The sequence below is a fragment of the Simochromis diagramma genome, unplaced genomic scaffold, assembly GCF_900408965.1.
Source record: "Simochromis diagramma unplaced genomic scaffold, fSimDia1.1 OVJJ01000031.1, whole genome shotgun sequence".
In the NCBI taxonomy this organism is placed as follows: Eukaryota; Metazoa; Chordata; class Actinopteri; order Cichliformes; family Cichlidae; genus Simochromis; species Simochromis diagramma.
The window spans coordinates 2,200,218-2,227,714 of NW_024386983.1; the positions used below are offsets into that span (position 1 = coordinate 2,200,218).

General features: G+C 40.5%; 1 protein-coding gene, 3 long non-coding RNA genes and 1 other non-coding gene across 9 annotated transcripts in view; 3 read left to right on the forward strand and 2 right to left on the reverse strand.

The window, feature by feature from the left end:
- si:zfos-464b6.2 overlaps nucleotides 1-27,497 on the forward strand; it is a 106,551-nt gene that overhangs the window by 24,140 nt on the left and 54,914 nt on the right. The window contains exons 8-10 of one of the 5 annotated variants that reach the window (XM_040039624.1): nucleotides 615-816; nucleotides 3,571-3,894; nucleotides 4,392-4,939. The exons of the other annotated variants lie outside the window; for them this stretch is intronic. Coding sequence (XP_039895558.1) covers nucleotides 615-816; nucleotides 3,571-3,894; nucleotides 4,392-4,524 — 659 coding nt within the window. The 3' untranslated portion in view covers nucleotides 4,525-4,939. Of the gene's footprint in view, nucleotides 1-614; nucleotides 817-3,570; nucleotides 3,895-4,391; nucleotides 4,940-27,497 lie in introns of those variants that run through there. 5 annotated transcript variants of the gene reach the window in all.
- Nucleotides 7,710-8,207, reverse strand: LOC120738415. Its single transcript, XR_005696974.1, has 2 exons — nucleotides 7,989-8,207; nucleotides 7,710-7,880 (listed from the first exon to the last, which is right to left on the reverse strand). It is a non-coding gene; the product is annotated as an uncharacterized LOC120738415 (long non-coding RNA).
- On the forward strand, nucleotides 18,296-19,027 carry LOC120738412. Its single transcript, XR_005696971.1, has 2 exons — nucleotides 18,296-18,437; nucleotides 18,912-19,027. It is a non-coding gene; the product is annotated as an uncharacterized LOC120738412 (long non-coding RNA).
- On the reverse strand, nucleotides 18,810-20,597 carry LOC120738414. The gene is made up of 2 exons (XR_005696973.1): nucleotides 20,163-20,597; nucleotides 18,810-20,081 (listed from the first exon to the last, which is right to left on the reverse strand). It is a non-coding gene; the product is annotated as an uncharacterized LOC120738414 (long non-coding RNA).
- LOC120738525 lies at nucleotides 24,710-24,837 on the forward strand. The gene has a single exon (XR_005697013.1). It is a non-coding gene; the product is annotated as a U6atac minor spliceosomal RNA (small nuclear RNA).

Here is a 27,497-nt window from a genome sequence, read left to right on the forward strand (position 1 = left end):
AGTACAGAGACCAGGTCATGTGGAGCTGTTTTGTGGCCTCAGTATTAAGACGGCATGAGTTCTCACAGGAAATATATTTCTAATGCTTATAATGCTTATAATGCTTATAATGCATGGTTATAAACTGAATTTATATTTGTGTGTAATGTGTTTCTCTGAAGGTTTTGAAAGAAACTGGCACTTACTGCAGCTGGAAACATTAAGATTGAGCCAAACTAAGTACCTAAAAGAACTGATACTTCTCTGTGGATTTATCTACAATAGAGTCTTTAACTTAATCAAGCAGTTCAGTTCTAATAATGAAACCTTCATGGAAAATGCATAAATTCTTGGATTATGTTGAAGTCCTTTTTTAAGTCAAGTCAAAAAATACTAAATTGTTTTATTAAGGACTTTTTCAGTCATGCCACTGTTGCTGCTCGTGTTACCCTCTTCTTCTTAACTGAGACAAAAGAAACCAGGTCATTTTTTTGGTTTTCATGTATCTGCTTCACCTAAAAGATCCAGAATGTGTTTCACCAGTTCACTGATTTCAGTTTGTGGCTGGAGTTGTAGTAGTTGTAATATGCAGCTTTAATTACTGGCATTGAACCGCTTCAAATATCTTTTCTCAGGTTTATTGGAGGTGATTCCTTGGTCTCTGTCTAGATATTTAAAAGTGTCTCGTTACTGGCAGCCTTCACTTGGTCCCGGTGAACTCCACTACTTTGGTCAGATTCCGGCTCTTAATGACTGCCTTTACAGATACATGTACCAGTCCAAATATGTGGCTCTACATGATATAGATGAGCTCATACTCCCCCAGAAAGTCACCAGGTATGTGTGTGTATTTTCATGTTTTATTTTGAAAATGGAAACTATGAGCTGTGTATCCTAAAACATGGAAAAACAAAATATAAGACAAAACAACAACACTTTGTATAATTTTGGTGAGCTTGAAAGTCAGTATTTATCTTTTTTTTTTAAGTAGTCTCAAAGAATAATTCGTCAGGCTTTTTGAGAGATATTCCAAAGCTCTAATTTGGATGTTTGCTGCCTTATATTCTGATCTCTGTCAAGATGATCCCAAAGTGCTTCAAATAATCTCGAGGTCCAAGATGTCAGGAGTCCAATTATTGATTGATAGCATTTAGAGGCGACCGTGGCTCAGGGGGTTGGGAAGCGTATCTGTAACCGGAAGGTCGCCGGTTCGATCCCTGGGCTCTCTGTCCTGGTCGTTGTGTCCTTGGGCAAGACACTTTACCCTCCCGCCTACTGGTGTTGGCCAGAGGGGCCGATGGCGCGATATGGCAGCCTTGCTTCTGTCAGCCTACCCCAGGGCAGCTGTGGCTACAACTGTAGCTGCCTCCACCAGTGTGTGAATGAATAGTGGTATTGTAAAGCGCTTTGGGTGCCTTGAAAAGCGCTATATAAATCCAATCCATTATTATTGTGTGTTTTTCTACCCCGGTATGGTTTTACTACGTTGGCCTAGTCTAGGACTTCTGTCACTACTCTCAAGTCACTACCGCATAGACTCTGTTTTCAAAAACGCCACATGGCAGCCTCCACAAGCGGGATATTTAGCTTTATTTTTGTACAATTGGAAGAAGGGCTGTCGCGTCATCCATGTTTTCTACAGTCACTGGCTGGGACCTGACAACAGCGCCACCTACAGGAGGCTTCTGAGACCTGAGGGCTGTTTTTCTGAAACCTGAGAAGTGACGGCTTATTTCTGAGACCTGAGACGTGACAGCTTTTTGTCCGAGACCTGAGGATGTCCTAAAATGTACACCGTAGTACCTGTGTGAGAACTGGTTCTCATTACGTTCAGTGAACGTTTGGCATTTTTCTTCATTTGAAGTAGCCTACAGCTAATCAAACTCGGGAATAAGTTTCCATTTTACTGTTCGGTCGTGCGCTACTTAATACTTAATTTCTTTAAAAATAAGCTGACTTATTATCCTTCACCAAATCTGTCCACACCAGAGGTGGTAATGTAATGGAGATGTCAGCTGCAAACAACACTATTTATTATCATGCGCATGAGAGAGTGAGAACGAGGTGGCATCATGCAGTCTCTGAAACAGAAGTGGAGCTCTCACATCTCACTGATCATACCACACATCACACAGTACACCATGAAACCTAACTGAGGAATAGGTATGTTGTTTAGTGCCCTTGGCATTATCAGTACCTGCAAAGGGAGTTGTTTTCTTCAACTACTGAGGCTGAAATAAGTTCATCTAGTTATAGACTCTTCGGTGGAAATTTCCTTTACAGTGTCACAACTAAGTATACACATATTTAAACACTTTAAATGAGAATAACATAAATTTTCCATCACAGTAATTATCAAAGTACAAGTACTTTGTTACTGTACTTAAGTAGAATATTCAGCTATCTATACTCTACTTGAGTATTTGTTTTTCTGACAGCTTTTTAACCTTTACTCTTGTTGTGGGTTCTTTTCTTCTGAGATAAAAGAGGGGCATAGTCTCAATTCAATCTTTAAGGACTTATTTGCTTAAGCAATTCAAATAAAACATGTACATGGACTCTCCTTCAATCAGAAAACCACAGTCTGCAAGCGGTTAGCTGTAGCCAACTTCCTGAAAGAGAAGGAGGTCATGTCTGGAGTGATAGCCTGCTTATGCTATTTCTGTATAACGACCTTTAATCTGGTTTGATTTCTGCAATCAATCTGACCTCCGCCTTAGTTTCGCTTAATTATTCTTCTTCTGTTCCCAATCTCCTCTTTGATCTGCACAAGCAACTTTTAAACACGCCTAGGTGTAGTGCAGCCAATGTATGTATGTAAGCTTAGTGCTCCTAATATGGGTAAAATCATAAATTACATAACCCTCAGAGATGTACATGCAAAATCTAACTATAAACGTATGTGTGAAATCTAACCATCTCTCAGTGGTATGTGAGATGAATACTTATTCCGAGCTTTGTTGTTGTTCACTATACAACAGGCAAAATCATAAAAATGCATATAGAGTACGTTTTATGAAAATATTTGCCCTCTCACTCCCTAAATTTTTAAACAAATACCTATACTTTTTACTCCTTACATTTTCAAAACAGACTTTATGCTTTAGATTTAGCAGTATCATCTGTAGAGTTAATACTCGAGGGTTAAAGTAGGCTGGAAGGAAGGCAGGTGTCCTGTTATATTTACAGTACTTCAGAATCTGGCTAGTTAGACAGAAGATAAGGAAGGATAAAGGGAGAGACATTTTTGTAAGTGTCAGGTATTTTTTTAATTCAATGGTTCTATCAGCTCAACAACCAGACTGCTAATATTTCAAACAACCAACAAGGGTACAAGGATTGAACTGAAAATGTCCAATGAATGTCCAAAGAAGAACTATTTAAGATCTTCAGCCTGGAGCGCCATTGATGAAGACTACTTTAAAAAAAAAAAATGGCTCCTTGTAAGAAAAATACAGAAGAGAAGTTACTGTTCCAACACATTCTTGAAAGTGTTTTAACCTTTCCTGCTATGATTAATCATCATTTAACTGCTTGTGTGATGCTTAAGTGGTTTTACATGATATAACTGTCTTGTTATTCTGTTGCCAGCTTGGTAGAGTTGTTGCCGCTGCTGGAGAAGAAATATGGTGCCAACAAGTGCTACAGGTTTGAGAATCACGTATTCCCCATCAATTTCATGTTGCCTCCTCCAGCCTCCCAAACTCTGCCACCACAAGCAGACTGGAAGAATGTTCCTGGTCTGAACATCTTGGCTCACCTCTACAAAGAGTCGATCTTTACGGAGACTCACAGTAACTTCAAGATCATTGTCAACCCTCGAGCAGTGTTTTCCACAACTGTTCATGGGGCGCTGAACGCACAGCATGGCTGGTGCTGGATTGACAGGAACATAGCACGGATGTACCACACAAGGTAATTTAGTGAAGCGATTCCTCCACATTAGTAGCTACAAAAACAAATAAAATTGTTTCCAATCCCATGATACTCTGTTTCTCATTTAATGTTATTTTATTCCTCCATGTCTCACTGTATCCACCCATGATTAAATCCTTACGTTGATCACACTAATGCTTCTTTTTCCACTTTCTTTAACAACAGATTTGTGTCTATTCCTGAGCAGTGACTTTTAATTTATTTATGGACTTTCATGATTGTATGAAAATTGTATATTATGTATTTACAATCCAATCGCATTACAACTTGGAAAGTTTGCTGTATTTAACCAAATTGTAAAAAATAATAATTAATTTATCAATGTGCTTTTATCTGTAAGGCAAACTTCTGCCACCATGTTTGCTGGTGCAAAATTCTCATATATTTTTATTTAGCAGTTTTTGACTCTCTCTTTTAATGTAGGGAAACTATGAACTCTACTTTAAGAGCTGCTTTTATGTTTCTGCTTTCTGCAGAATTCCCACACAAAAGAACCTGACAAAAGACAAGTTGATTTATGATGGCAGACTGCTGAACTACAGCGCCCACTTCATACCAGCTGTGAACAAAGTGCTGAGAGAGACCGGATTCCTACCACGCACACACTAGACTCACTGTGAAAAACCTTCTTGCAAGTTTTGAGACTTGTCTGACCAACATTTGTTTACTTATCTATGTTATTATAAGTATTTGCATGCATCACTTTCATGGAGGGTTTTTCTGGGAAAATGGAGTAAATAAACAAATTCTTGAAGAGTAGGTCTTCTACTATATCCTCTAAAATATAAAGTGTAGTGATGAGCTACCACTTTGGTTTTGACTACTGAAACAAAAATGTGTGAAGCTTGATCATGGTTATATAGCTTAAATGTCAAATGCAAATCACTGTACTGTTTGTTTTTAGTTTTGTTTTTATTATTATTTGAAGTCACTGTCTGATCAGTTACAATGAAATAAAAAAAATTAATGTTGTAAATGTGTTTTATGACCAGTACACTTGTCATAAAAAACATATTTTCAGAATAAAGTCTCTATTAAAACACTGAACTTCAGGCTGAAGTGAGTTCCAGTTACTTTGATTCCTGTCCTAATTGATTGCCTTCACAGATACACAATGTTTAAAAAGGAAACAGTAAAAAAAACAAATAATTTCCTGACAGTCAGTTGTAATAATGATATGTTTTAATCATATCACATTAGTAATAGTAATATCACTATCTCACTTTAGTATAGCAAGAGCACTCCTGTCACTTACTTGTATGAATGTGCACTTAAACTTGTATGTAAGTTCATGGGAGACGTTAAACCAGGGGTCGGCAACCTGCGGCTCCGGAGCCACATGCGGCTCTTTAGTCCTTATAGTGCGGCTCCGCGTGGTTTGGGAAAATAAATTATAAGTATTTAGCTGAAGTTTATTTTATTTATTTTAGTTATTTTTTAACTTGTAGTTCTAAATTGGAAGATTATTGTGATATTGAAATATAAAAATAAAATTCTATTTTATTATTTTTTCATCGCTCAAAATAAGCGTCACACTCGCGGAAGCCGGTATACCCGCCGAAACGCCGTGCCTTTATCGAGACTTTCAACCATTATTATTATTATGGATATTGTGGCTACTAAGATTGCACCTAAATCAACAATTGATAGGATCATCAAGAACTTCAAGATAAGAGGTTCGATTCTTGTTAGGAAGGCTTCAGGGCATCCAAGACAGTCCAGCAAGCGCCAGGATCGTCTCCTAAAGAGGATTCAGGATCGGAGTGCCACCAGTGCAGAGCTTGCTCAGGAATGGCAGCAGGCAGGTGTGAGTGCATCTGCATGCACAGTGAGGCGAAGACTGTTGGAAAATGGCCTGGGGTCAAGAAGGGCAACAAAGAACTTCTCTCCAAAAAAAAAACATCAGGGACAGATTGATCTTCTGCAGAAAGTATGGTGAGTGGACTGCTGAGGACTGGGGCAAAGTCATATTCCTGATGAAGCCTCTTTCCGATTGTTTGGAGCATCTGGAAAAAGGCTTGTCCGGAGAAGAAAAGGTGAGCGCTACCATCAGTCCTGTGTCATGCCAACAGTGAAGCGTCCTGAGACCATTCATGTGTGGGTTGCTTCTCATCCAACAGAGTGGGCTCACTCACAATTTTGCCCAAAAACATAGCCATGAATAAAGAATGGTACCAAAACACCCTCCAACAGCATCTTCTTCCAACAATCCAACAACAGTTTGGTGAAGAACAATGCATTTTCCAGCACAATGGAGCACCGTGCCATAAGGCAAAAGTGACAACTAAGTGGCTCGGAGAACAAAACGTTGAAATTTTGGGCCCCAGATCTTAATCCCATTGAGATTTTGTGGTCAATCCTCAAGAGACGGGTGGACGAACAAAAACCCACCAATTCTGACAAACTCCAAGAAGTGCTTATGAAAGAATGGGTTGCTATCAGTCAGGATTTGGCCCAGAAGTTGATTGAGAGCATGCCCGTCGAATTGCAGAGGTCGTGAAAAAGAAGGGCCAACACTGCAAATACTGACTCTTTGCATATGTTGCGACTTTCATCCGTAAATAAAGCCGCGGCCGGCTGAGTTGGTTGTGTCCCTGTGACACGCCTCCAATAATCCATAATGAGTCGGACTTGTACTTTGCGCATTTATTTTAAGAACAAAACAAAAACAAACATTTGCGCTTTCAATCAATTTACAAATAGCGCATGGATTAACTGGTGTGCCAAAAAACGACGGTCAACAGAAAAGTTTGCCCACAAACCACTCACCCAACACCTGCTGCGAACACCGACATCAGGTAAATAGACTGTGACCACACCCACATACCATCTCCTGAGACGCAGGTAAAGCTATACACCTGCGCCACCAAAACAAAAAGGAAAAACATAAACATTGACTTTGGCTCTTACAATACCGGCCCCTAATTATTGTCTTTTAAATAATAATTACAAAATAATCAAGTCTTACATCATTTGCCTGTTCATAAAACATTTCAATCGCCCTTTAGTGCAACATGCATCAGTACTACTACTTGTGGTTCACCATCTGTGAAGTTAATAACCCATAAATAAAAGGAGTAGGTCACTTAAAGATTATCCAGTCAGTCCAATATGTTAGATATTCTCTGTTTCCTGCAAAAGACAGACTTTATTTATAGGTCTGTTTAGGAATCCAGTCTTTGTCTTGATCCGAAGATGACGAACAAATCCCCTTTTGTCCTGGATTGTCTCTTCTATTTTTCCAGTTATCCAGGAATTCCGTGATGCGGAATCATCAACAATGATCACAATGTCTCCTGGCATGAAGTTTCGTTTTGGGTTGCACCATTTCTGTCTTTGTTGCAGTTGTGGAAGATATTCTTTAATCCACCTTTTCCAGAATAAATCTGACATATATTGGACTTGTTTCCATCTGCGACGAGCATATATGTCATCTTTTTGAAAACAACCTGGTGGTAATGATGGTGCAGTCTTAAGAAGCAACAGGTGGTTTGGAGTAAGTGCTTCAAGATCATTTGGATCTGTAGAAGCTTTTGTAATAGAACGACCATTCAAAATAGCTTCAGCTTCACATAAAACAGTCCTGAGGCTCTCTTCATCAAGACTTTGTACATTTAAGGTGGAATTAAGAATCTTTCTCACAGATCTTATAAGTCTTTCCCATACACCTCCATGATGTGAGCCAGCTGGGGGATGGAAAGTCCATTTAATGCCCTTTTGAAGAAGGGTATTGTCACGGTATGGCATGGCAAACCGTGGAAGGAGTGGGGAAGGAGGACCCAGGCGCGGTGCTCTATGTATAAACAGTGTGTTTATTTACAGTGTGCAACAAAGTAACAATAAATCCCCGTGTTTTCCCAGACTCCCGTGTCGTGTCTCTCCGTGAATAGTCCGTGTCTCTGTGCTCTCCGCTCCCGTGTCAGCACCCCCCGGTGCTCGCTGCTCTCGTGTCTTCCACGCTCCTCCTGCGGGAAACAATAGACGCAGCCGTCAGGACACATACAACTGCGGGCATACACACACACACACACACACACACACACACACTAACTCAATTCAACGGGACGACTAACGTGGAGTCTCAAGGAAATGATCCCACGTCGGTGGGAGCTCCAACTCTCTCCTAAGTAGCTCCCCCGACAAGGCCTGATCAGCAGCAGGTGTGTCACTTCGGGTGTGGCCAGTCCCTCCGCAGGGCCACACCCCTCAGGCCTGCAGGTGGCCGAGCTCCATCCTCCAGGCACACCCGCAGACATACACACCCATACCTCGCCTAAACATATGAGTGGGACACAGACTAGCACAGCACAGAAAAACACGCACAGAGAAGGGGAAACGACACCAAAAATACATAATAATAATACAGGTCCATGACTGCCCAGGGGTCCTAGGTCGCCCAGTCCCAGGACCCTGACAGGTATTGTGTATATGACATTGATTCCAATCTGCTATCATTTCCTTCAGCTCACGATGGGATCCCACAAAGTTGGTGCTGTTGTCAGATCGCAGTTCTTTTACTTGACCATGTCTGGCAATAAAGCGACGAAGGGCATTGATAAAAGAGTCTGTGTCCAGTGATGATGCCATTTCAATATGAATGGCTCTTGACGCTAAACATGTGAATATCACACCATAGCATTTACAGTAGTCCTTCCACGTTTCACTAGAAACGGTCCGAAATAGTCCACTCCAACATATGTGAATGGTGGTTCATCCGGAGTTACTCTGTGTAGGGGCAGGTCTGCCATTTGCTGTTGTCCTGGTGGGGCATTTACGCGCCGACACACAACGCATTTAGCCACAATTTTTCTTATAGGTACTGTGACACCTGAAATCCAGTATTTTTGACGCAATTTAGATAACATGTGGTTACGACCTCCATGACCCATCGCTTTATGGACATGTTGAAGGATTAGGTTAGAAATGTGGAAGTCTTTGGCCAGAATAACAGGATGTTTTCTCTCTTCTGGCATTGCAGTTCTACTGAGTCGTCCACCAACTCTCAACACACCTTCTTCCAGGATGGGAGTAAGTTTATAAATGTGACTGGTTCTCTTAACATTCGATCCTTTTGTTAAACAGGAGATTTCATCAGCAAACCGCTTCCTTTGACAAAAGGAGATTATAGCCATTTCAGCGCTAATCAGCTCCTCAACTTTGAGACTCACCACCCGCTGGAGTGTCCAGACAGTGTTTCTTCATTTGAAGTTCAAGCTTTTGTTCAGGATCATGTTTAATCTGTAGTTTTCTTCTACTGTAATGTAGAAGCAGTTTTTTAACTCTCAGAATCCATGCTACTGCACGCTTCAGCAGAGTCCAGGATGAAAAATACTGAATGAAGTGAGAAACCGGATCCATTTCTTGTGATGTCTGAACAGCATTCACTGTTGTTTTAATTTCTGCATCGCTTGATGAGATTTGTTTCACTTCATCAGGATTCTGAGGCCACTCCTCTTGTGGTAGTAGAAGAAATGGAGGTCCAGAGAGCCAAGTTTGTTTATTTTTCAAAAAGGATTGTACCGTTAAACCTCGAGAAGCCAAATCTGCTGGATTGTTATCCGTGTCCACATTAAGTATTAAGTATTAAGTATTTATTTATTGTCATTGTCAGAGAACAATGAAATTGCGTTTGGGGCTTCCGTACAACCCGTAAATAAAATAATAAATACCCCTTAAAACCCAAGTGTAAATATTTAACCCAGTGTGACTCCAGTGCAATAAGACAATCCTTAGCAACAACATGAGAACATGACAAGTAATGTTCATAAGAAATTCAGACAAAGACCTGAGAAACATGACAAAGTACAACAATGCAACCCGTTCAATATTATTGTACTGTGAGATATGATGTCAGATATGATACCTATCTATTTAAGAAAGGGGGGGGGGGGGGGCAGGAGGGGGAAAGAGAATAAAGATATGATGCACCAATGCAGACCAGTTCAGTGCTATTAAGAAGTTGGATATGGTTATTGTCCGTGAGAGGGGGGCAGAGAGTTCAGGAGCCTCACAGCCTGTGGATACAGGCTGTTGGCCAGTCTGGATGTTCTGGCCTGTATAGACCTGTACCTTCTCCCTGAGGGCAGCAGGTGGAAAAGGTGGCGCGCAGGGTGATGTTGGTCCCGCAGGATACTGTGCACCCTCCTCAGACAGCGAGTGGGGAAGATATTACTAATCTCTGGCAGACTTGTTCCAATAATTCTGCCAGCTTCTTTCACCACCCGCTGGAGTGCTTGCTGATCGGCCTTGGTGCAGCTGGGGAACCACACTAGAAATCCATACGTCAGAACGCTGCTGATGGCACAGTTGTAGAAGTTCAACATCAGAGATCTGGGAATGTGTGCGCTCCGCAGTCTCCTCAGGTAGTAGAGGCGCTGTTGGGCCTTCCGTGCAACTGAGGTGATATGGTTGCCTCAGGACAGGTCCTCGGTCACAGTTACCCCCAAGAATTTAAAACTGCTCACCCTCTCCACCGCCTCACTGCCAATGAAGAGAGGCAGATGGTTGTTATGACCCTTCCTCCGGAAATCTACAATGATCACACAGGAATACTGTGAGCTGAACCCTCAGGACCGAATCAAGATGGCAGCTCGACGGAGGAGCAGCTAGCGACCGAAAGTGGTTGGACCGGTGGACGACTTCAGTGAGGAGTGGATGACATTTGGTTCTGCCAGTGCAACTGAGTTCGACGGGTGGCAACTGAGTTCACACGGAGAGTTCTACCGAGCCGAAATCATTATCAATGTCAAAACTGAGGACTGCACCAAGCTATTATTCCTAAACCCGGAGATGAGGGGTGAATGTGCAGTGTGAGGTAAAGTACTGATTGTGCTGTGGTGGAAACTGATCATCTTTAAATGATCGGTCTTCACATTCGGTGAGGGAGAAGATAACTAGCACAACAGCTAACTTTGGACTGTGGCTAATCAGCTAATCAAGAAGCCATCGGTAGTCTCGGCGCTAAAGACTCTGGACTACCCCTGACAATGCCACCTAAGAAAAACTCAGCCTTGGAGGAGGCGGAGGATATCAAAAGATCACTGGATTTCCTATCACAGGATGTAAATGACATCAAAATTAAGCAAGACAAAATACTTAACCTAGTGCAGGAAGTTACAGAGTTGCGGGTACGCCTTGCTGAGCGGGACAAAAAAATAACAGAGCTAGAGAAGAAAGTTGAGGACTTGGAGCAATACTCAAGGATAAATGATGTTATTGTGACTGGGATTAAGATCAAACCCCGCTCTTATGCTCATGCTGTGACCTCCGGTAACAATGAAGAACCCGGCTTACGGGAGGAGAACTCGACGGAGCAACAGGTGGTGTCTTTTTTTGCGTCTAAAAATATACACTTGGATGTAAATACCATTGATGCCTGTCACCCTCTTCCCACGAAGAACAACATGCCGGCGGTGTTCCTGAGGTTTGTCAGCAGAAAAAACAAAGTTGCACTAATGAAGCAAGGGAAAAAGCTAAAAGGTACTAACGTCTATCTGAATGATCATTTGATTAAAAGAAATGCGGACATTGCTAAAAAAGCCAGAATCATGAGGAAGCAGGACAAGATACAGAATACTTGGGTCATGAACTGTAAGGTATACATCAAACTGAAAGGAACGCCTGAGGAAGCTAAAGTGGTGATTATCAGAGATATAGAGGAATTGAAGAAATATGAATGACTACTACTGAGGGTCTGCACAACCTGTGTCAGTTAAGGGAGCGTAAACTCATACAATGACATCTAAATACTCCTTAAATCTGACAAAAGATGAATTAGAAACACAAGAACGGAGTTAAAACTTTGAGGATTTGGAATTGAAGCATTTCGAATATACTGATCATAATGCTTTAGATCAAGAAGATCAATTAGACCCTGACAACCACTTCCTATTAGCCAACCCAAATGACTGTAAATATTATTCTGAAAAAGAATATAATTCCTCAATTAAAACTGATAAGAAATTCTCAATCATTCACTTTAATAGTAGAAGTCTGTATGCAAATTTCAGTTCAATTGAGGAATATTTACAACAGTTTCACGACCCATTTAGTATTATAGCAGTATCAGAAACATGGATTAAAGAAGAAAAAGGTGTTGATTTTGAATTAAAGGATTATAATCTTAATTATGTTAATAGAACAAACAAAGCAGGAGGAGGTGTTGCCATATATGTTCATAGGAAATTTAAATTTCGAATATTGGAAAGTATGGCATTGACAATAAATGACTTACTTGAATGCTTAACCATAGAAATTATCAATGAAAAAGAGAAAAACATTATTGTTAGTTGTCTTTATAGATCACCTGGTTCGAGTCTAGAAGTATTCACTGATTGGATTGAAAAAATATTTTCAGTTGTAAGTAATAAAATATTATTCATCTGTGGAGATTTCAATATCGATTTGATAAATCCAAACAATCACAAGACCACCGAGGATTATATTAATAGGATGATTGGTATGAGTTTATATCCCACAATTTTAAGACCAAGTCGTATAACATCTCATAGTGCTACCCTCATTGATAACATCTTTACAAATAATTTAGAGTTAATAATTGCTAGCGGACTAATCGTATGTGATATAACTGATCACCTGCCAATATTTATAGTGTATGACATTAAGAGTGCATGTAAGAAAGTACCTCAGAAATATATCTACAAACGAGTAAGAACAGAAAATGCAATTAATCTCCTTTATCAGGACTTGATGAATCAGGATTGGAATGCAGTGTATGCTGGAGATGATGTGGATAGTGCTTTTGAAATATTTTTGGATATCTTCAACTGTCTGTACGATAAAAACTGCCCAGTCGGGCAATTCAGTATCAACAATAAATCTATTAAATGCCCGTGGTTAACAAAAGGATTACACAAGGCCTGTAAGAAGAAAAATTCTTTATATAGACAATTCACTAAGCTAAGAACTGAAGAAGCAGAGTATAGATATAAAAAATATAAAAATAAACTAACGGAAATATTAAGAACTAGTAAGAAATTATACTATACTAATTTAATACATAAAAATAAAAACAACACTAAAGAGATATGGGGAATACTTAACACTATTATTAAAGGTAACACAAAAAAATGCTCATATCCAGATTATTTCACTAATAATAACAGTGACAATTACAATCTAAACGAGATGGTGGAGTGCTTTAACAGCTTTTTTGTAAATGTGGGACCGGAGCTGGCTACAACAATTCCAAAAAGTAATCACAGCGAAATGTCACTGATAGAAACAGTGCTTTAAGTGGCCCAAAAGAGGTGCCGGTACTCTATTTTTTTTCCGCCTCCCCTGAGGTAACAACAACTATATTGAATGGGTTTTATATACAACAGTCAACAGACAACCTTATACAAAATAATAAATCATTTTATTAGTTTGTGGATTTGCTTGAGCTAGAAAGAGCTACTGAACATAAATAAAATGTGCAAAAAGGTATTGAATTTTTTTTTTTAACAAAATGTACATAAAATAAATTATAAAATAATTTGTATTTTGCTCTCTCTCTTGAGTCCCTGCTGGTATCAGCAGCAGCACTTGTAAAGTGTACCTGCAGAGCTTGGTAGTTCTCCCATACTACTTTCACTGTTCTCTCACTTGAAGCAACCCAAACATAATAACCATAGAACAGTAAAACATAATCTTGAGTCTTGAAGATGGTTCATTTCTTTACCCCTGAAAAATATACAAAAGCAGATTCAGCAAAATACAATCACAGTACACCAAATGAAAAATACTGTACAAATCATTTTACCTAGAAAAGGCTCCAGCACGTTTTGGGCTCCACTTTCCTTTCACTTTGGGCTTCGCAGTTTGTGGATGCTGCACTTCTCCTCCCTAGTGCCAGCCATGTCTGCACATATGTTTGTGCGTTAAACTGATCCAAGGGTGGTCCGTTGCATTTCAGGAAAATCATATTTGAAAGCCTTTTGATGTCGAGAGAGTTTCTTTTATCTGTCAAAGTATCATTCATTGAGCTGAAAGCTCGCTCGCATTCACTTGTTGATACTGCAATGGTGTGGACAGCTGTAAGAAGCGGCTTCAGGGCTGCTGGTGTCTTGGAAGCTTTAAGGTCTTTATACTCCCTAAATCCTAGGACACTTTCCCTCTCCCCAACTCTGAATCTCTGACATAAACGTCTGACCACTGCATCCCCATATTGAATATCTAGAGATGCAGGCCAGGAGTCAGACTGGAGGACCTTGATGTCTGAGAGGAGGTGACTATCTGTCTTTTCATGAGATGAGGTTTTACTGACATGCGAGGAAGTTGTTGGAGTCATCCTGCACTTAACATTTTCAGCCAGGCTACGGAAAAATTGGCCATGGTTGATTTTTATAACCCTCTGATTTTCATGCAGGCATACATTTCTGAAGATTTTCTCCTTTTCAGCTTCAATGGCAGTTTGTGTGTAGGGACCAGGTGTGGATACCATTGACTCAAACACCCGGATTTGTCGGTCCAGCTGCCTGTCGGCTTGATCCAAAGTCATGTCCCGTCTCTGGAGCATTCTTGAGAGGTCACTGAGTTCTGTGAGAGCGTCATACACGATGCCAAGATTGACCACAAAAGAAACAGTAGTGAGAACATCATTGAGTCCTTTGTATTTTGCTCTCTCTCTTGAGTCCCTGCTGGTATCAGCAGCAGCACTTGTAAAGTGTACCTGCAGAGCTTGGTAGTTCTCCCATACTGCTTTCACTGTTCTCTCACTTGAAGCAACCCAACGCACTGATAAAACACGGCCTATCATAAGGAGACGTTGTCCAACATTGTGAGCACTCTCGGTTAACTCCCTTTGGTTTTTTGATGATGCATGGTAGAGGGAGTAAAGCTGATCTAAGAATATTTTAAAGTGGTTGATTCCTCCTACCTCCTTCAAAACATCACAAACTGCCAGTTCCAGTCTGTGATTGGAACAATGCCAGACAAACAGGTAAGGGAATTTGGAACAAAGCTGCGCAGCAACTCCTGCTTTCCTCCCAAGCATCACTGAGGCTCCATCACAAGCAAATGCCAACAAATGTTCCTGTAGGTAGTGAGGGTCAAAGCCATTATTATGAAGACATCCTAACAGTGCTTCAGTGATGTCCTTTGCTGTGGTCCCCTGCGGCTAAATCAGTTCAAAAAATATTGTGTCTGGATTTTCACTGGAAATAGCTGACCGCAGGCACACGACAAGCACAGACTTTCCACTTATTGTAGTGGATTCATCAATGAGCACACACAATTTTCTTTCATTCATCACTATGTCATTGACTACCTTCTTTTTCATTTCAGCTGCAATGTGATCCAGTATATTTGCACATGAGTTATTAGAGTGCAAAACTCTGCCAATCTTGACACCATCTCTTTTATTTTCTTTCGTAGTGAGTTTTGTTGTGCAGCCTTGTCCCTTCCAAAAGACGAGATTAAGCACCCACTCCACTCCTGCGACACTCTCTGCCCTTGCTGCATGTCCACGCGAGCACAAACTTGACTACACACACTACAACCCAACTTTTGATTTCTGCTGATCAGCCACTTGTAATTTGTAGAGAAATACCGGACTTGTGCTTGGGACCAACATTCTGGCCACTCATGCTCGCTAACGCGGCTGTTGTCATCGGTAGAAATGGTGTCATTCTCGTCCTCGTCGTCGCCAAAAGTGCCGTCGTCCGCGGCTGCGGCACTAGTGCAGCTTTCATTAGCTTGCGTCTGACCTGCAGCGATATCATTCTGGCTTGGTGGGGTGTCAGCCAGCGAGTCCTCTGATTCTGACCTTGTTCTTTTACTACTCAGAGTCTGAAGCCAGGAGAGCATATTAAGTGTTCATTGTTTTTGTATTTTAACCGAGCAGCTGTTTGCGCGTTTTACACACCCTCTCCGGACCACGTTGAGTTGTTGACATGACAACGGCAAAAGCGACGCATGCGCTTTTCACTTGTAAAACACATTGGTGTATGGGTAATGTAGTCTCTGCTCTCGGTGGGACGAATTAGGAAGCGTGCTTGTGAAGGGCGCTCTGAAAAGCGGCAGCGCAGCCAAACGATTATAACAGATGTGCAAATGAGAGTACCGGTACGCTAAAAGCACGTTCTGGGCGCATGGAGAGGTGGCGGTACTCTCAAGAGCTACATTTAGAAGTGGCGGTACTGAGTACCGGCGCGTACCGGCCCACTCAAAGCACTGCTGTCTATGTACATTCACTTGAATGAAAAAAAAAAAAAAAAAAAAAAAAAAAAAAAGGAAATGTTATCTTTGCTAACTTATGAGTATTGTGACGGACAGAGCACTGAAGGAACGTCAGGCACAGCTTAAAGTGCAAAACAAGTTTGTTTTTTTATTTGACCCTAAATCACACTTGGTTAAATTATACAGAAAATTCAAAATCTTGGGCCCATAAAAGAGGTCAAAGTAACAGAACTCCTCTCAAAAGCTGGCAACAAACAATACTGGTAACTCAAACTAACTAACCTACCTAAAGGCGACAAAGGGGAAACTTAAACAGTGGCTGATCAGCCAACAAAAACACAGACAGGCGTAGAACAAAGCCTACAAAGCGGCCTCATACGGCGTGCGGCGCGCGGTGAGAGATGCCAAACGCAGGTACCGGGAACGTGTGGAGTCCCGCTTCCACCAGGGCGACACACGGAGTATGTGGCACGGACTACGCACCATTACGGACTACAAAGCCAGGGACACTGCGCTGATCAACGCCGACTCTGCATTCACCAACGAGCTGAATCGGTTCTACGCCCGTTTCGAGGTTAGCCAGGCGGCTAATGCTATCTACCGCCTGACTACCGAGGACAGTGACGTCATCAGCGAGAGCCCGGTGACCAGCATCGCGGAGCATGACGTCCGAGCGGCACTGAGGAGAGTGAACACAAGGAAAGCGGCGGGGCCAGACGGCATCACCGGCCGTCTGCTGCGCTGCTGTGCTGACCAGCTAGCAGGTGTGTTCACTTACATCTTCAACGAGTCCCTGGCGAAGTCTGTGGTCCCCACATGCTTCAAAAGATCCACCATCATCCCTGTGCCCAAGAACAGCAAACCCTCATCCCTGAATGATTACCGGCCAGTTGCACTGACCTCGGTAGTAATGAAGGTGTTTGAGAGGCTGCTGAAGAACATCATCTCCTCCTGGACTTCCTCACTGGCAGAACTCAGGTGGTGAGGGTGGGCAGGTGCTTCTCCAACAGCATCACCATCAACACAGGAGCACCTCAGGGATGTGTCCTCTCGCCACTGCTCTACTCCCTCTACACTTCAGACTGTGTGGCCACCCATGGCTCCAACACCATTGTGAAGTTTGCTGACGACACAGTGGTGTTGGGTGCCATCTCCAACAACGATGAGGCGGCCTACATGGATGAAGTGAAGAATCTGGCATCGTGGTGCCAGGACAACCACCTCCAGCTGAACGTCAGCAAGACCAAGGAGCTGGTGGTGGACTTCAGAAGGGGTCAGCACAGAGACTACAAGCCCATCATCATCAATGGAGCTCCAGTGGAGAGGGTGCAGTCCTTCAAGTATCTTGGTGTCCACATCTCCTCAGACCTGACATGGTCTGCCCACATTCAGGTCCAGACCAAAAAGGCTAGGCAGCGCCTGTATCACCTACGACAACTGAGGAAGTTCAGGGTCTCTCCAAAGATCCTCAGGATTTTCTATACAGGCGCTGTGGAGAGCATCCTCACACAGAACATGACATCGTGGTTTGGGAACAGCTGTGTGAAGGACCATAAAGCTCTCCAGAGAGTGATCCGTACAGCAGAACGCTGCTGCAGGATTGCTCTCCCCCCGCTTCAGGACACCTACACCAGGAGATGCCGGACTAGAGCAGCGCAGATACTGAAGGACCCATCCCATCCTGGCAACAAACTGTTCCAACTTCTGCAATCTGGTAGAAGGTTCCGCATCTTCCGGGCAAGGACAGAGAGACTCAAGAGGAGCTTCTATCCCCAAGCCATCCGTGCCCTAAACACACACACCCGCCCTCTCACATCATCTATAATTGACTGAGACAGGACTCTTCCAGACACTAAACCAAGGCACAATGTACATTTCAAATTCCTTTAATTTTAAATATGTTTATATTGTCTCCTGTAAAATAGTCAGATGTCTATTCATATTAATATACAGAATTCACCCGCTTGCTGCTACTACTGCACATTCACCCAGTGTATATACTATATGTCTGTGTATATATATATATATATATATATATATATATATATATATAATGTTCTTCCTCTACACCCCCCCCCCCCCCCAAATTTTTGCACATGTCGAGGAGCGTGTCAGCCTACATTTCACTGTGTGTTATACTTGTATAACTATGCATGTGACAAATAAAGAACCTTGAACCTTGAACCTTGAACACTGAAAACCCAAGTAAGACTAATATAAGAAAATTCCATTTCCCCCCATGATCCAGAGTAGTGGTATGACCCAATTTGCAAGGCTCCACATAGGCTTGCTCTGCCCCTTTTAGCTCATCAACCAAGGGACTGGCAGCAGCTGCCACTGAGGTAACTCAGAAAACAAAGAAAGATTAAATCACACATGCATAACAGTGGAAACTAAAATGTGTGCACTTATTTTAGAATATAGTGTTATGTGATTGTATAAGTAAATTAATTCTAAACCAAAATCAATTTTTTATTACCCTGTAAAATAAATCCTATATTTAAAGAAGGACAAATGTAAGTGCAGTGTTATGGTTAAGCCTCTGTTGTAACACTGATGATCGGTAGATATTACCACTGTGTGGCAGAACATCAGGGACACTGCGCTGTGCTGGCCAAAGTAAAACGACTCCAGTGGCAGCTCTTAAATGTGTGCGCCAGGGTGATGAAAACAAAGAGGATCAGTCAAAAATGTTTGATTTCTTTTATTTTGCCAAAGCTTCTGTTCTTTGTATTTGTTTATTTTACAAGAAATATACAGAAAAGTAAAGTTTTTGTTTATCCAATTTTATTAAATGCAACTGTTTTTGCTTGCAGCCTAACTTCAGGAATAAAGTCAATTTTGGCATCATCAATAGTAGATCAGTTTCCATGTTTAAAGGACTGCCATGGCACAGGATATGTATCTACACTTTAATGGATACACACAACAACAATTAAAAAACCTGAATACTGGTCAGTTTTTCAATCAGTATACTGAGTGCCATTGTGATTTTAAAAATAAATATACAGTTTGTATGGACTCAAATTCCATATCTTTAAAAGATGAATGTGTAACGTGGATTAACAGGTGTATTTTAAAGAGGGAAACCCTCCAAAAAATTAAAAAACGGACGGAGCAGTGGAGCAGCTTAAGGAATAAACGATATAAAAACTGTATCACTAAAATATAATTTATTATACAAAAATTAAACAATTGATCTCGCAGGGCTGCATCAGAGGGAACATTATCTGGATCATGCTTTTGCAACCTACAGTATAATTCTCTCAACCGCAAATGAAGATACTGTTTCACTTGGTTTCTGAGTGCAACTAAAAAAAACTGTGACCTTAAAACGGGTGGGGACACTCACCATATAAAGAATCTAAAAGAGAAAAGATTTTTTTGTACTTGGACTCTTTCACTGGTTTCGAGAACACTGACCTGACGTTTAGCCTCACCTGCTAGCGCTCCCAACACAATAGCAACTTTCCTCACTTCAGGCAAGTCCTGCGATCCCAGTAGCCCCTGCATCTGCTCCTTCCAATCCTGATATTGCACATCCTGATCAGGCCCTTTAAATTTCGGCAGCCATGGGGCTCCGGGATATACAGGCATCATCATATTTGCTATTCCCCTGACTACCCCAACTGCTCTTAACTCTGCATCTAATGTCGACAACACCAGAAATGTAACGTGGATTAACAGGTGTATTTTAAAGAGGGAAACCCTCCAAAAAAACGGACGGAGCAGCAGAGCAGCCAAGGGAATAAACGATATAAAAGCCGTATCACTAAAATATAATTTATTATACAAAAACAGTTAAAAATTTAAAAGGAATTAAAACAACCCTGCTCAGAGAGAACACACAATAAAAACGAATCAAACGTAAGCATTAAAAGTCCGGTGGGGTCCGCCACAACGTTAAAATCCAGGAAATCGGAGTGGGGCAAGGAAAAGCCCGGCGGCGTCACCAGCCGTCACCTCTGTCTCTCCACTCCAGAATACTAGAAGAGAGAGGGGCAGCGACAGTCACCGTTCTTTCTAGTGAGCCGGGTTACTGCAGCACGATATGTCGCGGGACTTACCCCGGATGGGCAGAGGTCCTAACTCTGCCCGCCGCTTTTCTGTATCACGCCAGCACTATGGTCTCGCCGTGGGAAGTAGAGCGCTGTCCCGCTGCCAACTAATTCCCCACCATGGCATCCAGCTAGTCCAACAGCAGCACAGCTCACTCTGACTCTCAAGCACTGGCCGTCATATGCCCTCGCCACGTACTGCACACCAACCTGCACCAACGCCTTCTTCCTGCGTCTCCGAGCACTCTCTTCAAATCACCCCGGCTGTCACCTCTCAGGTGTCTCAAATTAGTAAAACAGGAAGAGCGGAGTCTCCCCAGGACAAATTAACAGATATACCAAAAACATGCAATACAAAAAAATAAATAAAACACTCCACATAGAACACAGCAAAACACAGCAAACATGCAAAGCAAAACAACTTCAAAACAAAATCTGTCCTTACTTGGATGACAAATGCACATTATATGTCACTCATCCAAGTGACATCTCCAGTCATATGCACAGATGAATAAATAATTACATCTGTTTAAATCTATTGCGAAGTTGGCAAAAGGTTTGTACAACCTTGTGACAATATAAAGTGTGTGAAACATGATACTTGATCTTGGCTTAGTCCATCTCCTAACAATTAATTGCAAGCATTCACAACCACAGACTGGTGTGCTTTGTTGTTGTTTTGTCCTCTCTGAGCAAATGTCAGGCATAGTGTTGGAGCTCACCGCTTCAGGATTACAGACAACTTGACATTAACCAAAAAAACTGCAAATAATCTTTCAAATCTGACTTTACTGACCCTTTTATTTTGTTTAAAAATTACAGGACTCATGGTTAGCCCTTGCAGAGCTCATAGGCCAGCAACTGGATTTCTGGAGGAGTGTCTACTCATATGTCAGGAAAAGACTTTGTTCTATCAGGAAGAAGAACTCAGCACCAAAGGAACCCAAAGAAAATGTTCATCTTGCCTGGTACTAGAAGATAGATTTTTTTCTGCTTTTTGCAGCAATCTAAGGTCTGTTGATGGCTGCTTCAAAGCATTTTTTGTTGTTGATGCAAGTTACCCAAAGTCATGCGCCAAGGATCGGGAATTCCTTCACACTGTCATCTATCCCAAGAATAGATGAATCCCAAGACATCACTCAAATATGATCAAATGAATGAGGGCTCATTTGCTATGATGGAAGCGTAAAATGTTGCTCATAAAGGCGCATGAAATGATCTGAGAGGGAGATTTCCTCTCCAAAGTGTTGATGTATGTTAAGTACTGAGATAATCATCAATTCATCAGTTTTTAAATTTAAGAGTTTTTACATGTAATTTGTTCTAAAATAGAACAAATTACATGTAATTTGTTCTATTTGTTCAAAGCATGTCTTTATGTGTGTAACCAAAGACTGATTTGAAGTAATGGATATAATATAATGAATTATATATTTTTGTGCTACTTGCATTTTACTTCCATTGATATATTTTTTTACGAATTTGCTGTATATGTTGTATGTATCATAGGGCAATAAAAATATTTTTTTGAGAAAATCTGTTTTGAATCTAGTTTTTATAAGCTGGATTTTATGATAAGTAGAAATCTTAACTCAAGCATTAATGGTAATATAACACATGTGATGGGTTCTGACTTTTGACCCAATTTTTGGTAACCCCAACTTCAAACATTGGTCAATTTAACCCAATTTTTGGATAGCTATCCTAACCCAATGTGCTGGGTCAAACCACTAACCCAACCCTGTTAAGTTTAAACCATTGGCTCGGCCCATATTTGACCCAGCGTTGGGTTACTGATTGGGTCATTTTTAACCCAGCATTTCTAAGATTGTACAGGAGTACATGTTGTATGTATACATCTGGCATGCAGAGCGGTTTATGGTCAAGTTTTTCACGTCGATACAGATCGGTACACAAACGTCTTTTGCTTGCTTTTTCAGCAGTGATCAAAGATCGACTTTTCTGCATATACAAACCAGTGTAAATTAGGCTATCAGCAGCAGTAAACTAGACTCAGTCATGTTTGCATTTATGGAGATATGAAATGTGGACTGTGCCTACAACTTCCTGAAAAAAAGAGGTGTGGTATATTTTTTAAAGAAGTTGTTACAAAGTAACATGAACTTCATTACCACAGGCGTGAGTGAGTCTAACGGTAATTTACGTTTTCTGTTTTTCTGCACACCATTCAGGTTCATTGCGTGACTCTCCCCTGGATGCTACCATGCTACCTGCCTTATTACATTTTATTCAGAGAAAGACTGTGGCAATCTGCAGAACCTCACAGTCAACAGCAATTTCTAACAGAAATGTCTGCCCTACCTTAAGGCATATTGATTATTATTCATCTCACTTTTATTTATCTGAATTGCGGCGTTGTTTTCAGAGAGAAACACATCCGTAAAAGCTGCGGTTATATTGTTTTATTTGGTTAGCATACCGCCCAACTCAGCGGCTGCGTCACTGTTAAAATGTCCGCAAGGTTAGTAGATCATTAACAGAACATTATCTGTGCAGTGACGACTTTTTGTGTGAGTCCGACATTAGGCTAAATTAAATGTAAAAATAAATAAATAAAATAAATGTATTAAAAACCTATAAAAAAATAATAATGCATGTTTTTATTTAGGAAAAATAAATAATTCATTGATTGATTCATTTTCCGCCTAAAGGTTAAATCAGCAGCCAATTGGACTTCCTCCTCCTCCTTCTCCTGTATGCAGCCTAGCTGACTTGCACTTCCTCCCAAGGAAAGACACTTCTACTACAAAAGAACAGGAATCGATTTTTCTTTCAAACAAAACAAAAAAACAACTTATGCGCTAAACCGGCGTCAGCAGCTCTGACGGAATCTGCGGAGTCTGAGTGTGATTCGTTTACTTCTGATAAATGTTTCATGCTTCACCTGCTGAACAGGTGGATTTTATCATTGGATTTTAAATAATCGGCATTACAAAAGTAAGTAAAGTCTTCATTATTTTAGTAAGCAGTATTATTTGTTTATTATGACTGCCCATATCTGCATGTAGGGTTTAATACTCTTTTGAATAATTCATGTAGTTAGACCGAGGATGTAGTTGCGCCAGGCACATATTTTTCTATTAATTCTTTTGCTGAATGGTGGACAAGTTCAGTATGATACTTTTTGAGTAACCTCACAAACTAATAAGAAATAAAGAGCACAAAAAACTGCCTTTCCTTCTGTTCTTAACTTTGCCGTTTTCGGTGTCTTTAATATTCGCTTTATGGTTTTATTGTCTTGTCACCTTTATCAGCAACTGAGAGATACATCCGCTGGTGGCAGTTGTAGCTGCACCTGTACAAGTGCACGGGCATTTGTAGAGCTCTTGCACTGACTTAGGAACACTTTTCATGACAATATATTGCACTGATAACAGTAAAATTAATTATTTACAGCTAACTTTCAAAAATTCTTTGAGAAGGTTGTATACGGCGCTTAACAAATTAATTAGATCACCATTCAAAGAAAATCTTTGCCACAGCTACCTACATTAACAATTAATAACAAAATCATTTTTTTAATTTTCTGTAATGGTTAATCCATCAGCATGTACAGGCTGTTTGATGGAAATCTCATTTAAGTATTGCAAGATAATTATTGTTCCTATCCATGAATTTTCAAACTTACCGTTTAACAAAAAAAAAAAACGCAAAACAATCGCTTTTTTTTACGATTTATATGAAAATTCATAGTTATTTACATTTAGTCCAGAACAGAAAAATTCATTTTAGAGGTTGAATGTTATGCTGGATTAATTTCCCTCTTTGATGTATAAATAAACGGGTATAAATATATGATTTCAGTTTTTCTTATTTGACCTTTAAATTTTACAACAGAATTTTTAGTTTCAAACAAGCTTTTGAAAGATTTGTTTTATTTGTCTTCTATTTCAAAGACACTATTTCAAAGACCCTTATGCACATTCCAAAATACATTTACAAAATGGTTTAATCTAAATATAATAAAATCAAGCATCCTGAGCGAGTTCTGCTGGGAAAAATATGAAACTCTGTGGAGGTCATCTATTTCTGTATTTTAAAGATGTTTAATGGTTGTACTATTATTAAGCAAACCTATAGCTAGGCCTACTGTTACCAGTAATGGCCTACAATTACTGTTAACCTAGCCTGAGAGTTTAGTAAACATGAGTCCACCTTTGCTCCCTAATTATACTAGGGTAAAGCATTCACTGCTCTGTCTTTAAGCTCGAGGTGTGTGATACACCAAAAAGAAGTAATAATGTGACATATACAGACATATATACACAGCACAATAGAAGATTTGAGAAGCCTTCAGTCTTTGGTTGAAATTACTATTGTATGACACAGCCACACCGTTAGACTTTTCGTCTCCACTTTACGGTAACATACTGGCGCCACTATTGCCGTTACGGTAACTTGTAGTTCTGCAAGATGATTTTTTTGCTGCTGTGTATAATACTCTTGGACAAATTATGGTAAAGCACTGTAGCCTCTTTTATGGCGACAGTGAGATACAGTTATAGAATAGAATAGAATAGAATAGAATAGAATAGGTGTTGTATGAAAGGAGAGAAGGTTAGCACTCCCCTTGACAAGGATGGAATTGGCCCTAGTGGCCTGCAACACACATATGGTTAAGGCATTGCCACCTACTTCGTGGCATCTCTAACCATGTTTTTACAAGACATAATGTGGATTGCACAACACTGGTCACTACATTCTTCATTTCCAGTTAATACTTGTACAGCTGCTGTTATTGTGTATATATTTATTTATATTTCTTCATACATTCTTATATAGTTCTATATTGTGTATTTTGTTGTACAGTTATTTTATTTTCAACTTTAATTTATATATTTTATCTTATTCTTTCTCAGTTAAATTTACCCTTCATTCTAATTTGTGTTGTACAGTTATTTCATTTTTAACCTTAATTTATATTTTATTCCTTCCTAGTTAAATTTACCCTTTTTAATTTTTCATATTTATTTCCTATCTTATTCATAGCCTTTTCCTTTTTTGTTTTCTTTAGGTCACGAGCAGTTGTCCAAGCATTTCACTACATATCGTACTGTGTATGACTGTGTACGTGACAAATAAAATTTGAATTTGAATTTAGAATAGAATAGAATTAGAATAGAATTCAACTTTATTGTCATTGCACATGCACAGGTACAGGGCAACGAAATGCAGTTTGCATCCATCCAGATGTGCTTTAGTGATATAGATATATTACAATATATATTAGTTATAATGTACATGGTATGAAGTATGTTTTGAATATTCTATAACTATAATTATGTACAGGCTGTAGTGAGTACAAGCTATGTACAGGATATAAATATGAAAAACTATACAGAATATGAAATCTGACAGAAATCTGAGATATACAGCTATACAGAAATGGGAACTATGCAAGTTGTAAACAGTTGTAGGGTTAAAAATTATCGAATGTACAGAATGATTATTTACACAGAGCTATACAGTACTGCAGTTAAGATAAGTGAGGGTGTAGATAATTTCTACAGAGGCTATATAAAGTGCTAGTGGTTGTGAGTGGTGGTTCAGTCCATGTTATTCTTGTGTGTTTGAGGGTACAGTTGTCCATTGTGTGTGTGTGTATGTTCAGTCCATGTGTTAACGAGGGTCAGATGTCAGGAGGCAGAGTTCAGGAGTCTGACAGCTGTGGGGAAGAAGCTGTTCCAGTACCTGGTGGTCTTAGTCCGGAGGCTCCTGTAGCGCCTCCCAGAGGGCAGGAGGGTGAAGAGTCCATGTGATGGGTGACTGGGGTCTTTGATGATTTTCCCAGCCCTTTTCAGACACCGCTTCCTGTAGATTCAATTCAATTCAATTCAATTCAATTTTATTTATATAGCGCCAAATCACAACGTAAGTCGCCTCAAGGCGCTTCATAGATACAGAGAAAAGCCCAACAATCATATGAACCCCTATGAGCAAGCACTTTGGCAACAGTGGGAAGGAAAAACTCCCTTTTAACAGGAAGAAACCTCCGGCAGAACCAGGCTCAGGGAGGGGCGGGGCCATCTGCTGCGACCGGTTGGGGTGAGAGAAGGAAGACAGGATAAAAGACATGCTGTGGAAGAGAGACAGAGGTTAATAACAGATATGATTCAATGCAGAGAGGTCTATTAACACATAGTGAGTGACGAAGGTGACTGGAAAGGAAAAACTCAATGCATCATGGGAATTCCCGGCAGCCTACGTCTATTGCAGCATAACTAAGGGAGGATTCAGGGTCACCTGGTCCAGCCCTAACTATATGCTTTAGCAAAAAGGAAAGTTTTAAGCCTAATCTTGAAAGTAGAGATAGTGTCTGTCTCCTGAATCCAAACTGGAAGCTGGTTCCACAGAAGAGGGGCCTGAAAACTGAAGGCTCTCCCTCCCATTCTACTTTTAAATACTCTAGGAACAACAAGTAGGCCTGCAGAGCAAGAGCGAAGTGCTCTAATAGGGTGATATGGTACTACAAGGTCATTAAGATAAGATGGGGCCTGATTATTTAAGACCTTGTATGTGAGGAGCAGGATTTTGAATTCAATTCTGGATTTAACAGGAAGCCAATGAAGGGAAGCCAAAACAGGAGAAATCTGCTCTCTTTCTAGTCCCTGTCAGGACTCTTGCTGCAGCATTTTGGATTAGCTGAAGGCTTTTCAGTGAGTTTTTTGGACATCCTGATAATAATGAATTACAGTCGTCCAGCCTGGAAGTAATAAATGCATGAACTAGTTTTTCAGCGTCACTCTGAGACAGGATATTTCTAATTTTAGAGATGTTGCGTAAATGGAAGAAAGCAGTCTTACATATTTGTTTAATATGTGCGTTGAAGGACATGTCCTGGTCAAAAATGACTCCAAGGTTCCTCACCGCGTTACTGGAGGCCAAGGTAATGCCATCCAGAGTAAGAATCTGGTTAGATACCATATTTCTAAGCTTTTCACGGCCGAGTACAATAACCTCAGTTTTATCTGAATTAAGAAGCAGAAAGTTAGCGGCCATCCAGGTCTTTATGTCTTTAAGACATTCCTGCAGTTTAACTAATTGGTGTGTGTTATCTGGCTTCATGGACAGATAGAGCTGGGTGTCATCTGCATAGCAGTGAAAATGTTATGCTATGTCTTCTAATGATACTGCCTAAGGGAAGCATGTATAATGTAAACAGAATTGGTCCTAGCACTGAACCCTGTGGAACTCCATAATTAACCTCAGTGTGTGAAGAGGACTCTCCATTTACATGAACAAATTGGAGTCTATTAGATAGATATGATACAAACCACTGCAGTGCAGTACCTGTAATACCTACAGCATGTTCTAATCGCTCTA